Source organism: Camelus ferus, chromosome 16 (genome assembly GCF_009834535.1).
Source record: "Camelus ferus isolate YT-003-E chromosome 16, BCGSAC_Cfer_1.0, whole genome shotgun sequence".
NCBI lineage: Eukaryota > Metazoa > Chordata > Mammalia > Artiodactyla > Camelidae > Camelus > Camelus ferus.
This window is the reverse complement of record NC_045711.1, coordinates 21170723-21184918: the sequence shown is the minus strand read 5'-3', so window position 1 is coordinate 21184918 and position 14196 is coordinate 21170723. Positions and strand designations below refer to the sequence as shown.

At 60.4% G+C, this 14196-nt stretch overlaps 1 protein-coding gene across 10 annotated transcripts in view; it reads left to right on the top strand.

Moving 5' to 3' along the window:
* RPTOR (regulatory associated protein of MTOR complex 1) overlaps nt 1–11098 on the top strand; it is a 241590-nt gene extending 230492 nt beyond the window's left edge. For 6 of the 10 annotated variants that reach the window (XM_032456628.1, XM_032456621.1, XM_032456620.1 and 3 more), the window contains 7 exons: nt 1465–1512; nt 6016–6122; nt 7366–7493; nt 7577–7663; nt 8445–8561; nt 8851–8980; nt 9361–11098. In XM_032456628.1, coding sequence (XP_032312519.1) covers nt 1465–1512; nt 6016–6122; nt 7366–7493; nt 7577–7663; nt 8445–8561; nt 8851–8980; nt 9361–9429 — 686 coding nt within the window. In that variant the 3' untranslated portion in view covers nt 9430–11098. The other 4 variants (XM_032456625.1, XM_032456624.1, XM_032456626.1 and 1 more) reach the window with 2 other exon arrangements.
* Nucleotides 11099–14196: the final 3098 nt, after the last annotated feature.

Genomic DNA, 14196 nt, shown 5'->3' with positions numbered 1-14196 from the left:
CTTTTGAGGAGCTTGAGCTCGGTAACCAAGGGGCGGGTCTGGTAGGATCCCGGCCCCTGTGGCGACTTCTGGTAGCCTTCCGCCCGCCAGCACCGGGCTGCCTTCTCTTTGCCCATCCCGGGAGGCAGTCTGGCCTCTGACTGGAGCCGTGGCTGCAGCCCTGGGGGGAGACCCAACAACTTCCACAGACGTTGCTTTTAGGCACCTGGGGTACATCCGCAGCGCGAGACCCTTCAGAGTGCCAGCTGCATCCCCCAGGACCGTCTCAGGCAGAGGCCGCAGCCCCCACTCCCTGTTCCAGGTGACCTCTCGGGGCACGGGGTGCTCTGTTCTCCACAGCAAGGGCCTCACCGGGCCTCTGTGAACGGTGTGTGTGGAAGAGGGGCCGCTGTCAACAGCTTCTCCACGCGCCCATGGCGGGGGTCCTGCACGGCCATGAGCCCCAGAGGCCTGGCCCACCGAGTCCTTCAGCCACAGAGGGCATGGGGCGGGGGGGTCTCGTCCTCTGTGCACACTGATGTGCAGGGTGTGTGGTGGGGAGGGCAGTGGGTCAGGAGACCCAGAGGACCTCGCATGCCCTCGGTGGTTAGCTCTGCCTGCAGGGTCTCCCCTGTGCTCTGAATCCACTCGCCAGGTCGCTGTCTTGGCAAAGGTTTGTTTGCAAAGATTTGATTCCGTGGTTTGTGGCCAAAGAGAAGGCTGTTCCCCCAGGGGCCCCACCCCTGCTTTCCAGAAGTTGTGTGAAATGTGCAGCGTGTCGGCGTCATCCTAGCGTGCCTCTGGCTCTGTGTGGGCACGTGCGCACATGCATGGATGTGCACACGTGAGCACACAGACTCGTGCACACACTGCAGTTAGCCTGGGGACGCTGCCCCCTCAGGCTCCCCGCAGCCCGGGGCCCCGGCCACGCCCTGGAGCTGCGTGCGCCCTGTCCTGTGGGACGTCCCGTCCTCTGGCCACCGCACCCAGATGCCTGGACAGCCCCTCCCAGGCCTCCTCGCTGGCCGCCAGGCCCCCTGGGGATGAAGAGCTGTCCTGGTGCTGAGACCCCGGACGGAGGCGCCATCTCCCCTCCTGTGGCCGCCGCGCTGCTCCTGCTCCGGCGCGGCCGGGTCAGCCCCTGCCGGCTTGGCTGCGCTAACCGTGTGCGCGCCTGGCACTAACCTCCATTCACTCGAAGTGCCGCCAGCTCGTTTCAGCCGAGTCACGGCACCTCCCAGGCTCCCAGCCAGGGAGAGACTCCCTTTTTAGCCAGAAACCCTGACAGTTGGGTTTTCACTTCTGTAGGTCCATCTTCGCTGAGATGGACAGGCTGGCCCGTTTCCTCCAGCTGAGGCTGCCCCCGGGCGGCTGTCAGCACCTCCACTGGCTTCCTCTAACCCACTGCCATGTGTCTGGGGCTGATTTGGCTCCGGCTGGCCGGCTTGCCCTCGCATCAAACCCATAATCCCTGTTTCCTCGCAGGTCTGGCACGAAAGGTCTTGATCTATCTTGACCGCAGTAAGCAGGGAGGTGAGTGCCTTGTGTCTTGCCTGTGAGCGCCCAGGGTGGGAGCTGGCGCCTGTCACTCGCCCGCCAAGCTGTTCCGCCTGCCGAGGTTAGGACTGGTTTTCTTACTTGCTCCCTCCGCGCAGTCTCGTTAGTACAGAAGCTGAGCACTCGGACCTCGTGGGGCCAGGGACCTCATGGGACCGGCCAGGCGCCTGCGTGAGGCTCTGGGGAGGAACCTCAGTGAAAGCCTGGGGCAGGACCGGTCCTCGTCCCGAAGGCGCGGCTCCAGCCCTGCCAGCCCCGAGCCGCGTCTCTCCCATCTTCCTTGGTGGCCTCACCCTTGGGCTCATCCTGCCCTCAAGGACAGCCCAGTTCTCATCCTGCTCCAGGCCACCCTCGTGACAGCCAGGAACAGAAAACAGCCCAGACCCACGCCTGCTGCAGCGGGGCCGCCTCCCCCAGGGGCTCAGTTCCCGCCGGGCGGGAGGCCCGGCTCCGCAGGCTCACCTGAAGGGCACGGCTCGGTCCCGTTGGCACAGAGAAGTCGTTCAGTCTGAGATTTGTGTTCCCGCCACATTTTTCAAAAAAGAATCTTTTTCAGAACTTAATGCCAAGTCTCTGGCAGCATCTGTTTCCATCTGAAAATCCACGTGTAAGTTTGATGGTTGCCCGTGGATGCGCGCGGCAGAGCTGGGTTAGCAAACTGAGAAGACCCGCGCTGCGCGGTGCCCCTTTCTGTCTCGGCCTTGCTGTTGGGGTAAATTGTAAAGAGATGGGGTCTTACGAATCCAGGCAGCAGAGTGAACGCCTGAGCTGTAACGTGCAGGGTCCGAGGTAGAGCGTGAGCCGCGTCTTGGTGAACTTCCTGTCCGGGTCGTGGGGAGTCGCTCTTTGCAGTGATCACGTCCCCTGCAGGAAGGCGGACGTGGCCCCAGGGCCCCTGCTGCTGGCAGAAATGGGGGGAGGTGCGGCGGAGGCTGAGAATGAGAAGTTCCTACAGACGTGTGGACTCACACTTTATATTTCACAAAGGACTCTTCAGGTAAAAAGCTCAACATGCAGCAAAGGCCTTAGAAGAGAGGAAACCCAAGGGCCCCTGCCTCCCCACTCTGCTTACCTGGCGGCGGCGGCGGCGGCGGCGGCAGCGGCAACCGGAGGGCAGCTCTCGGGAGGGCTCCTCACAGTCTTAGAGACACGACAGCGTCCCGTTCCCTGAAGCCCTAAAGAAGGGCCAGAGGACGCCCTTCTCATGGGGCTGGGACCAGGGGAGTCAGGACAGGGCAGCGGCAGCCCCGGAGAGGGGTGAGCAGGTCGCCCGGCACTGGTGCATGTGACCTGGACTTAAACCCCGGGCCTCTGGTCTGGGAGCAGCTGGGCAGCAGGCTGGGCGAGGCCGCGAAGAGGGCTGATGTGGACGGCGGGGCAAGGGTCACAGGTGCCCACACCCTCCCCGCGCCGCCCTCCTCCTCCAGGGTCACAGGCACATCCAGAGTCTAGTTAGCAGGACCCGGTGGACAGGAAGGCCTCTCAGTGCAGGAGGCAGATGGATGAGGCCCAGTGGCCGCTCTCTCGGGCCCAGGCCAGGACCAGCAGGTGTTCACAGGGCACCAGAGGAGGCCTGGCCCCGTGGGGGGCTCTGCGTCTGTGTTCCTGGGGAGGGGACAGGAGTTGCCATCCCACAGGTCTGAGGTTCTCACGTGTACCTGGTGGGCAGGCCCTGGTCCTCCTCCTTGGCGTTCCAGAACCATAGCCCCCGAGGGCCTCTTTCAGGATGACAGATCCCTAGGGGTCAGTTGCAGATGACCAGTCCTTAGGGATCAGGTTCACCTGGCAGGTCCTCAGAGGTCAGTTCTGAATGACCAGTCCTCAGAGGTCAAGTCCACGTTGGGGTCTCTGAGGTCTGTTCCAGAAGACGGGGTCCTCAGGTTCGTCTGGACTGGCCACTGAGCATGGAGGCTGATCGCAGACACCACAGGGACCCGAGCCTCTGAAACGGCGTGTCTCTCACGTCGCTGTCTGCTGGGCCCACGGCGCTGTCCAGCCTGACTCGTTCCAGCTTCCTGTCCAACCACCGCTGCTCCGTGCATCTGCACTTTAGTGAAGAAATTCCCTCTTGGGCTAGTTTCAGGACCAGAACACGTGACCAGGGGCTGTAGGCAGGATGAGGTTGGCGGAGGGGAGGAATCTCTGCCCCCAGGGGCTGCGCAGCGCCCCCCGGGCAGTCCAGTGGAGGTCACTAGGTGGAGTGTGACCTCACGCTCTCGGGTTGCAGCTCTGTAGGGAGGGGCCGCAGCCGTGCGGTGCCAGTCAGGCTCTGTCAGACGCACCAGGAGGACAGAGACGCTCCCGTGTCCTGCAGGCGCAGCATATGGACTCACACTTGAAGCTCCTGGAAAACAGGAAAGGCCCAAGAGGCCATGGAGGGCATGCCCCCCCCCCCGGCTGTTGGCTCTCCAGGGACGGAGACGGCGGGAAACTCTGCAGGGCCGTGCCCCCCAGGAGCGAAACGATGGGAGAGCTTCACTCCGATTCAGGGCCACAGTGTCCCCGTCTCGTGAGTTGTCCTTACATCACAGCCGTCAGTCTCATCCCTTGTGCTCAACACGTCAAGGAAGAAAGCGTCACCTTCTTCATCATCTTTTACCAACTCGGGATGAATCAGGTCGTCTCTGCTCTGCTGTGTCTGGAAGTCAAGACACAGGTGTGGTCGGGAAAGGTCCCGTGAGGAGGCCTGGAGCTGTGTCCCACTCAGGCAGGAGGACCACCCCAGCGGCGGTCCACAGATCGGGATCTGTAGCCCTGCAGGGACCTGGTGCCGCCCCAAGCCCGGGGTCCTGGGCGGGCGCGTCGTCTGCGATTCACTTACGTGAACACACAGCGGGCATGTCATGAGGGAGGCCGGAGGTGGAGATTCAGGCTCTGCTTTTGGGCTGATCGATCGCCGTGTAACTGGGTCTCCTGGACAGGTGGGGGTCACATGCCCCCCTGCACCTGCGGGTCCTGATATGAGGATGGGGCCGAGGGCCTCGCCTGTAGCCTTGTCCCCAGCAGATGTCATTCTGGCACATTGGGGTGTGGCCTCCTGCCCGGGGTTGGGGCATTGCAGTGGGGAAACTGTTCTAAGAGGTGAAACAAAGGTTCACCCGTTTGTCTTCGGGAGCTGACATTCTGGGGAACAGACACGGCAGCAGGGTGCACACGAGGTGATGCATCTGGGTGGGGAGCAGGGAGAGCCCCAGCCTCATGGGGTCGAGGAGGTGGCTGTGTGACATCAGGAGAGGGGCGTTCCAGGTGCCGGACCTGCTCCCTGGCAAAAGGACCCCCCCCAAGGCGGTGTTTGGAGGCCAGAGCAGAGCGGGAGCCAGCTGGGAGGCCATGGGGGCCACTGGAAGGAGCGTTGAGGAGCTCAGGTCCAAGTGGGGGCCTGAGGTGACGCGTGCATATGAGAGTCCAGGGTTGGAGAAAGGCCGGAGCTTGGAGGGGAATCCAGCGTGACGGCTTCACTCTCGACTCCCTTTCTGCTGAGTGTGCAGTGTGGCACCCGCTCTGGGGCGAGATGGCCTTGCCTGGGGAGTGGGGCCTGTCCCCTTCCCAGGGCCCCGCCTCCCGTGCGCAGGGTGCAAGGAAACACCTTCAGTGTGGCGTGGTTTACAAAGCCGGGGGGTCGTGGATGTGACAGGCTCACTCCCCAAGGGCATGTGACCCAGAGGGTACACGAGTTACCCAGACCCTCGTCTGTCAAGTCGGATAAACCTCGAAGTGTAACATTACCGGGAAAAGGCAGGTCGCTGGAAAATACACTTGCACTTGAGATTGGCAACTTTTTTTGAAACATGGAAGGCGTGTGTCTTGGTTCTGGACACGCGCCCCTGCAGGGGAGCGGCGCCCTCGGCCTGCAGACCGGGGACAGGACACACAGGTGTGAGGCTTTCAGTGTGTCTGTAATTTTACTTCTTTTCAAAAAGAAAAAAAAAAAGCAAAACTGCAGAGATACTAGCAACTGTTAGATCAGGGCATTAGGTACAAGGATTTCTGGTGTGTTCTGTATCTCTGAAATACTTAAAATTAAATATTAATTAAACCTCATTCCTGGGAGGTGTCAGCACTGCCCCCGGAGGGCCAGGCGCCCCCGCTCCCTGTCCAGGCTGGCGTCGGGCGGGGGTCCCTTGGCTCACTCACAGCCGGCGTCCGCAGTCAGCCCCCTGCCACCAAGAGGGGCCACTGCGGGCCGTTCATTCCCGGGGAACGCGGGGCTGGGGCTCTGACATGGCCTGAGGACTAGCATCACCTGGTCACTGACACCCGTTCTGAGTCCCCAGACCTGCCGGCCGCGGCCACTGGCTTCTTGGACAGGCGGTCCTAGCGCCATGCTGTCCCCTTGGTAGACGCTGGGGTGCAGCCAGGACCTGGGGAAGGCCCCGGATCGTGTGTAGGGCTGGGACCCACCCTCTGGGTCGGCCCCAGCTGGCTGAGTGGTTCCTGGGAACAGGCTCCCTTGGTGACACTACCCGTCTGTCTCTCCAGGAGCCGGGATGGTGGTGGACTGGGAGCAGGAGACCGGCCTCCTCATGAGCTCAGGAGACGTGCGGATCGTCCGGATCTGGGACACGGACCGCGAGATGAAGGTGCAGGTAACCACGCCGGCCTGAGCTGGGCCTCCTGGGGGGCCTGGGACTAGTGTGCAGACCCCCCGCCCTCCCCAGTGCCGCTCACCCTCCAGTCAAGGACGGAGAATGAGGGTCTCGGGGGTGCAGTTTGTGACGAAGCCTCAGTGTCTCTGGAGGGCGGGAAGGCAGGGTCTGGGAGAGCAGGTGCAGGCCTCCTCCTGGTCCCCCTGTGCCCGTCGGGCCTGACCTGGGACCTGCACCCCAGCCTCGCTCAGCCTCACTGTCAAGTGTTGTTTTATCTGTGCAGATTAGGGACTAGCAGGAGGCAGCAGGCTGAGTCTGTTTTAAATTAGCATGATTATCTGATTTAGTGCTTCTTAAAGCATCTTTTATTTTGGGTTTTAATAAAAAGAGAGGAGTGAGTTGGTTTTGCCTTAGCCGTCCTGGGAGAGTGGCGGGCCCCAGGCAGGGACCGCCTCCCGGAACGAAGAGACCGCAGCTCCTTGCAGGGGGCACGGGGGCTGCAGCCCTGGAGGAGGTGACGCCCCCTCCACCTAGCGCTCGTGGACTGTGATGACAGTCGGCTGCGTCCAGTCCTTCCTGGGACGCAGCTGGACACCCTGACACTGGCGCCATTACCTGGGGTCCTGTCCCCACACCCCACCCTGAGAGTGCTCCGGGAGGTGGGGGCCCCGAGCTGGGCGCAGAGGAAGCAGGGCTGAGGCAGGCCGGCTCCGCCTTTTAAATAGACTCCGTTGGGTTTCCGTCTGCGCTGGGCCTCGCTGACAGAGAAGCACCTTCCCGTTTGGGGCCCGTCTTTTGTCTCCTGCTCTTTCCCGCGGGGCCTCCATCACGCCCACACCCTTCTCCAGCACTGACAGCTGCCAGGAGGAGAGGGAAGTTGACATTGATGGGCAGCAGGACTCCCCCAGGCCCGTCCTCGAGCTAACGAGGAACTTTAAGCGGGAGCCCTCCAGGATTCCTCCTGCCGAGATGCGCTTCGCCTGCCTTCTAGGAAAGCGGGGGGGCGGTGGGGAGGGTAACGGGCGGTGGGGCCTGTGGCCCTGGGAATCCGGCTGCCCTCCTGGCTGTGGCTGCAGGGCTGTCACTCAGTGGGGGTGGGCCTGACTCCCCCGGACCCTCGCCCGTCCGCTCCTCTGGCCCTGGCGGCTTCCCTGCTGGAGGAGGCGGCGGCTCCGCCCCGTGGTGACGGCTGCACCCACGGTGGCTGTGAAGGCAGCCTCACGGGGTCTCTTTGTGGCCCTAGGACATCCCCACGGGTGCCGACAGCTGTGTGACGAGCCTGTCCTGCGACTCCCGCCGCTCCCTCATCGTGGCCGGGCTCGGCGACGGCTCCATCCGTGTCTACGACAGGAGGATGGCGCTCAGTGAATGGTAACCGGGCTGCACCTGCCCCCTGCCCGGCCTCCCCCGGAGCCTGGCGGCCCTTTGGAACTGACCCGACTTCCTCCCTCCAGCCGCGTCATGACCTACCGGGAGCACACGGCCTGGGTGGTGAAGGCCTACCTCCAGAAGCACCCCGAGGGCCACATCATGAGTGTCAGGTAATGAGCAGGAATATTCATGAGACATTTCCCTGTAAAAACATTGTTTTCTCTTCATTTAAAATATGTTCTTGGCATTTAAGCAGCTGGGAAATGATGGCCTTTCAGGGTAGCAATTAGCTTCTGCCCCGGGCCTGGCCAGAAAGGTCAGGGCCGGCACAGGGAGGGGACAGCAGGCTCTCCCGTTGGAGCTCTGCCCATGGGTGCCCTGCGGGCGGGCGGGGGCAGGGAGGAGGCATGTGCCGGGATCGCTGAGGATCCACTTCCACTGCCCAGCAATCCTGTGCTGAGAGCAGTGGATGTTTATTTGCCGTTACAGGGACAGCAAATGTAATTTACTGTCACAAAGTCACTCTCTCTTCAAAGAGATGCTCTTTCCCTTGTTTGTGATGTGGAAACAACACAGCCCTCGGAACCACGCCCCCAGAGGCCAGGGGCAGGGAGGAGGTGGCCTCTGGGGGCGGCGAGCCGGCCTCCCGTCCTGCCACCTCCTGTCGCCGCATCCCGGGCTGCACAAAATCTAATTTCCGGCCGGAAATGAGCAGATAACTCAGAGCCTCCCCCGCGGCCTTGCTCACTGTGTCGCAGCTTTGCGGCCCTGCGGCTGGGCTCTTTCTGGCTTTGGGGAGGAGGCTGGGGCTGTCCCTGTCGTCTGTTGGGGTCGTTGGGGTGGGCCCACATACTTCCCAGGGGCATCACTGGACGCGCTGAGGGTCCAGGCAGCCTTGGCCTTGAGTGGCGTGTGTGGGTGGCCCGGCGTCACCGTGACCCCTCTTGGCAGTGTCAACGGAGACGTGCGCATCTTTGACCCTCGGATGCCGGAGTCTGTGAACGTCCTGCAGATCGTGAAGGGGCTGACGGCCCTCGACATCCACCCCCAGGCAAACCTGATCGCCTGGTAGGTGATGACCCTCAGAAGCCCCCGTCCTGCCCCAAGTGTCTCCAAGGGCCCCAGAGTCAGCCCTGGGCCCTATGCCCGCACGCAAGCCCATTGGGGAGCCCGGGGTGGGGGAGCCCAGGGTCGGGGAGCCCGTGTGGGGGAGCCCGTGTGGGGGAGCCCGTGTGGGGCCCCTTTGCCGCTCACCCCGGCTAGCTGAGGGGACAGAGCCTGCGGCCTGAGCCCTCTGGCAGGGGTGCCAGGAGGGGAGCCGCTCCCCCGCGCTGAGCCAGCCCGTCCTCGCCCGCAGCGGCTCCATGAACCAGTTCACCGCCATCTACAGCGTCAGCGGGGAGCTCATCAACCACATCAAGTACTACGACGGCTTCATGGGCCAGCGGGTCGGCGCCATCAGCTGCCTGGCCTTCCACCCACACTGGGTCTGTGTCCCGCTGCGGGGGGAGCGGTGGGGAGTGGGGGGCAGGGCATGCTGCAGCCAGGCCTCCCGCCCCCGGCACTCATTCCGGGAGCAGCACCAGTTCCCTGGCATAGACAGACAGATGAGAAGGGGCCCTGCCCTTTGTGACTCCCTGGGCCCTGGAGAAACCGGGGGAGGGGTGGCCCAGACCTCAGCAGGTTCCCAGAACTGTCCCTGGGGGGCCATCCTGAAAAGATGCGGGTGCTGTGGGCAGGTGCCCGTGATGAGGAGATGGCCGTCGCTGCCCAAAGTGGTGGCCGGGCCGCCTGCCCCGCAGGTGGCTGGGGGTCAGGAGGCCCGGCCTGCGCCCTCCCCGGCGCTCACCGGCTCTCTCCTCCACAGCCTCACCTGGCCGTGGGGAGCAACGACTACTACATCTCTGTGTACTCGGTGGAGAAGCGTGTCAGATAGCGGCCTGCCCCCCGCCCGCCACCACCACCGTGTACATAGTGGACCCACCGTGCTTCCCTGAACACTGTCTCGACCCGGCTGCTGGGGGCCCACGGAGGGCCCGCGCTGTCTGTCTGTCTGTCTGTGCTGTCAACGCCCAGGAGCCCGGGGAAGGGGCTCTGCTGGAGTTCGGTGTGACAGACGCTGCTCTGCTGAGTCTCCTGGGCCCCAGGACACAATCAGTGTGCGGCGCAGTCCCCTTCCTGTCCTGTCTTCTTCTGAGATTTTTAAGGGGAAGCACACTTGTTTTATTTTCCAAGTGATACAAGCATGAGTCCACAAAAGCTCCAGACGGAAGCCAGCCTCCCGGGCTGTGTCCCGGGTCCCTGGCGTGCACTCCTGGGGACTGACCAGTGGGCTGGCTGGGGCGGGGGTGGGGACTGAGCAGAGGACGGACGGAAGCGGCACGAGTGGAAGGGGCTGCCCAACCGCCTGCCGGCCACCCACCGGTCCCCACCTGTGCCCATCCCGGCCGAGCGTCGGAGCCCAGGTCACCGTCCCACCCAGGCAGGGCCTCCACCCCGGCGCGCTCGGTTTGGACGGGAGAGGCAGGTCCCTGGCCTGTTTCTCTCCGAAGTGCTGCTCTTCCCAGGCTCCCGCCCGGGCCCCACACACATCACACATGCGTCACATGTGCACACGTGGAGGGACCGCCTGAGCCCCAGAGTATCTGGGGGCGACGGTGCCACCCTGCCCTCTGTCCTCACACACCCTGGCACAGCTCACACGGCGGGGGACACGGGAGTGCCAGGCGTGTCCACGACAGGGCGCCAGGCAGCCGCCCCTGGAACACAGGACACAACCACAATGATGATGTTTTGAAAAGCGTTTTTTCCATTTTCCTTGGGAATCAGGATTATTCAAAGAGAGGGGTGAGCTAGCTTAGCTAACTCTGCCCATGACGCCAATAACAGTGGGAAGTGAGTCACAGCCGTGACGAAGCTCAGGGCCCCTCATGCAGGGCGGCGGTCCTGCCCCAGCGGGGGCGGCTCCGGGCGGGTGGACCCTGCCCGAGGGTGGCGGGGCCAGGCGTCTGTGTCCGGCCGGACCAGGCGAGGGGAGCGCCTTCCGCGACCCGGGAGAAGGCTCCAGGACGGCCTGCACTTAGTTCTGGGCGAGCGAGCAGCTTGGGGCCAGGGGGGCTGCGGAAGGCTAGTGCCCCCGCAAGGCCCATCAGCTGCACCCAGTGCTCCTGGTGGTGGCTGGAACCTTCCGGAAGCCGAGCTCCACCCACAGACGCAGTGCTGACCGCCCAGGCTGACTCCAGGTTCTGAGCGAGCGCCGTGGGCCGTGAGACAAAGCCCCCCCCCCCCCCGGTCCCGCGGCTCCCCGCCCAGGGCCCCCCCAAGCCTGATGCGAAAACTCAATCATGAAGTTACAGAGGCTCGAGAGAGCTCGGCCTAAGGGTTCATGTATCTCTATTTATTTTACCAAAATGAGAATTGAAAGACTGATGAAACATGGGATTGTAATGTGAAAGCGAGAGACAGCTGTTAATAAAAGGTGGACAAGCGCAGAGGGCTGGCCGGCCGCTCTTCTATTTTTCCGTTTTCAGTTTTATCAGGTAGAATTGTTACAATTTGACTGCACATGTACAACATATTGCATGTAAATACATATATACAATATACGGCACTTTTTTTTTAATTTACATATACGTACTGATCATTGTTTCTAAGAACAGTTTAGAGCTTTAGCTTTTTAAACTTACATAGTTATCAAAGGGATAGAGCCAACCACAAAACAAGAACAGAATGCAGCAATCCAGTCAAAAGGACAGTCAGGTGTGCTCACACACAGTCCAGAAATCAGTCGTCTAAGTTATAAATGATAAATTCATTTGTGTCCCCTTTTTTTTATTCCACATGTAAATATCATAGGTATTTTTCTTTCTCTCTGACTTCTCTTAGAATGACGATCTCCAGGTCTACCCATGTCAATGCAAATGGCATTTCATTGTTTTTTATGGCTGAGTAGTATTCCATTGAATATATGTACAGTATCTCCTTTATCCAGTCATCTGTTGATGGACATTTAGGCTGTTTCCATGCCTTGGCTATTTTAAGTAGTGCTGCTGTGAACATTGGGGTGCAGGTGTCTTCTTAAATTTTATTTTTCTCTGGGTATGTGTCCAGGAGTAGGATTGCTGGTTCATATGGTTAAGTCTATTTTCAGTTTTTAAGGGAACCTCCATACTGTCCTCCACAGTGGCTGCACCAATTTACATCCCCAGGACGAGGGTTCCCTGTTCTCCACAGCCTCTCCAGCATTTATGGTGTGTGGACTTTTTAATGATGGCCATTCTGGCTGGTGTGAGGTGATACCTCATTGTAGTTTTGACCTGCATTTCACTGACAATTAGCAATGCTGAGCATTTTCCCATGTGCCTATTGCCCATTTGTATGTCTTCATTGGAGAATTGCTTGTTTAGGTCTTCTGCCCATTTTTGGATTGAGCTGCTTTTTTTTTTTTTTAAGGTGTTTCAGCTGTTTGTATATTTGGGAAATTAGTCGCTTGTCTGTTACATCATTGGCAAATATTTTCTCCTATTCTGTAGGTTGTCTTTCTGTTTTGTTGATGGCATCCTTAGCTGTGCAAAAGCTTTGAAGTTTAATTAGATCCCATTTGCTTATTTTTGCTTTTGTTTCCATTACTCCAGGAGCTGGTTTGAAAAATACATTGCTGTGATTTATGTCCAAGACTGTTCTGCCCATGTTTTCCTCTAGGAGTTTATTATAGTCTCTGGTGTTGCCTTTAGGTCTTTAATCCATTTTGAGTTTGTTTTTGTACATAGTGTTAGAGAATGTTCTAATCTCAGTGTTCTGCAGACAGTGGTCCAGATTTCCCAGCACGACTTGCTGAAGAGACTCTTTTCTCCAGTGTGTGTTCTTGTCTCCTTTGTCGTGGATTAACTGACCATGAGTGTGTGGCTTTATTTCTGGACCTTCTATCCTGTTCCAGTGATCTGTGTCTGTTTTTGTGTGGGGGCTGACTTTTAAGGAAACCGTGTCCCAGGGCCCAGGCCCCCCTGCCTGCCAGGGCCCTCCCCTTGGGCACCACCCAGCCCTGTGGCCTGGACAGTTTGTCCAAGAAAAGGCCTAACTGGGGGCCACGCCTGTACAGTGGAAGGGCCGCCCACTCTGTCTGCAAGCCCGGCCCCCAGGGGGGCTCCCGCGGCCACTTCTTGTTTGTCTTCGCAGCACAAGTTTCCCACCTTGCAGTCAGTGGTTGGGCGGCTGCATCCTCTCCACTCCACTCCGGGAACCCACCTTCCCGAGTCCCAGGCCACCCCCTTCCCGTGACTGTCCTCAAAGCCAGCGTCCCCTCTGGCCCCCGCCTGGAAAGGTCCTGGGCTGCTGGCCGGTGACTCCTGGGCCCTGGGGTGGCCGGATCACTCTCCCTGTGGGGCTGGAGCCTCGTCTCCTGCAGGCATTTCCCCCACCTCCTGAAACGGCCCTCGATTCTAGATCAGATTCCGTGGCTGCCATCCCTGGACACGTCCCGATCTTGAGTGGGGACATTCCTGCCCACGTGGTCAGCAAGCCCTGCATGTGGCTCCCCAGAGACAGCTTGGGTACCAGCTCCTGTCATCCCCGTGATAGGAAATGGGGCCCAGCAGACATCTTTACCCCAAGGTCCCACGAAAGACCTTTGCTCGGCCAAGGGGGTGTGGAGGGCAGGGTGGTGGGCGTGGGCACCGGCCCCGACAGGTGGACAGTGTCATCCCGGCTGAGGATGAGGGCAGTGCCCAGGGGAGGCTGGGTGGGTGGGCTGTGACCAGGGGCTCGGGGGTGGGGCACGCGTGGGGGAGAGGGACCAGGACGCCGGAAGGAGGCTGACTACCGGCCCCTGGTCCCAGATCAGTGACCCCCCCGGGTTAGTCCCTGTGGCCACTGCAGCAAATCACCACAGATGTGTTGGAGTTCTCCTCCCAGTCCTGGAGATGTACAGCGTGCTTGAGAGGCCACGAAGGGGCAGTTTGGTTGCCTAGAGTTTAAATTAAATCATATGCATGCCTCATGGGGATGAATCCAAGGTGTCAGCAAGGGTCCTCTGGAGCCTCCAGGGGAGAATCCGTCTTCCCGCCTTTTCCAGCTTCTAGAATCCACCTGCACCCTTTGGTTCGTGGCCCCTTCCTCCTCCTCCAAAGCCAGCAAAGTGGGTGGAGTCTTTCTTTTATTGTAAACATACGTTTTTTTATTGAAGCACAGTCAGTTTACGGTGTTGTCAGTTTCTGGTGCACAGCACAGTGCTTCAGTTACCCGTGAACAAACATACGTTTGTTTTCATATTCTTTTTCACCACAAGTTACTACAAGATACTGAATACAGTTCCCTGTGCTGTACGGTGTGAGCCTGCTGTTTGTCTGTTTTAGAGGGTGCAGCCCTTCTCACAGGGCACCACTCTGACACTGACTCTGCCCACTCCCACGTTCAAGGACCCTGTGATGACACCAGCCCACGGACAGTCCAGGACAACCTCCGCACCTCAGAGTCGGCCGATTGGCACCCTTAATCCCCCTTGCCACGTGACCTGACACGGTCACAGCCTCCAGGATTAGGATGGGGGCCCTGGGAGACTTTATTCTGCTGACCACTCCCTCTGTCTACAAGCCCCCCCACCAAGCAGAGCCTCTAAGTGCCAGGGGATCCTTGGCCAAGAGGAGGTGAGTGGACGCTGGGTGGAAGGAAGATGTCTGTGCCTGCTCCCAGTGTTGGGTGTGGAGCT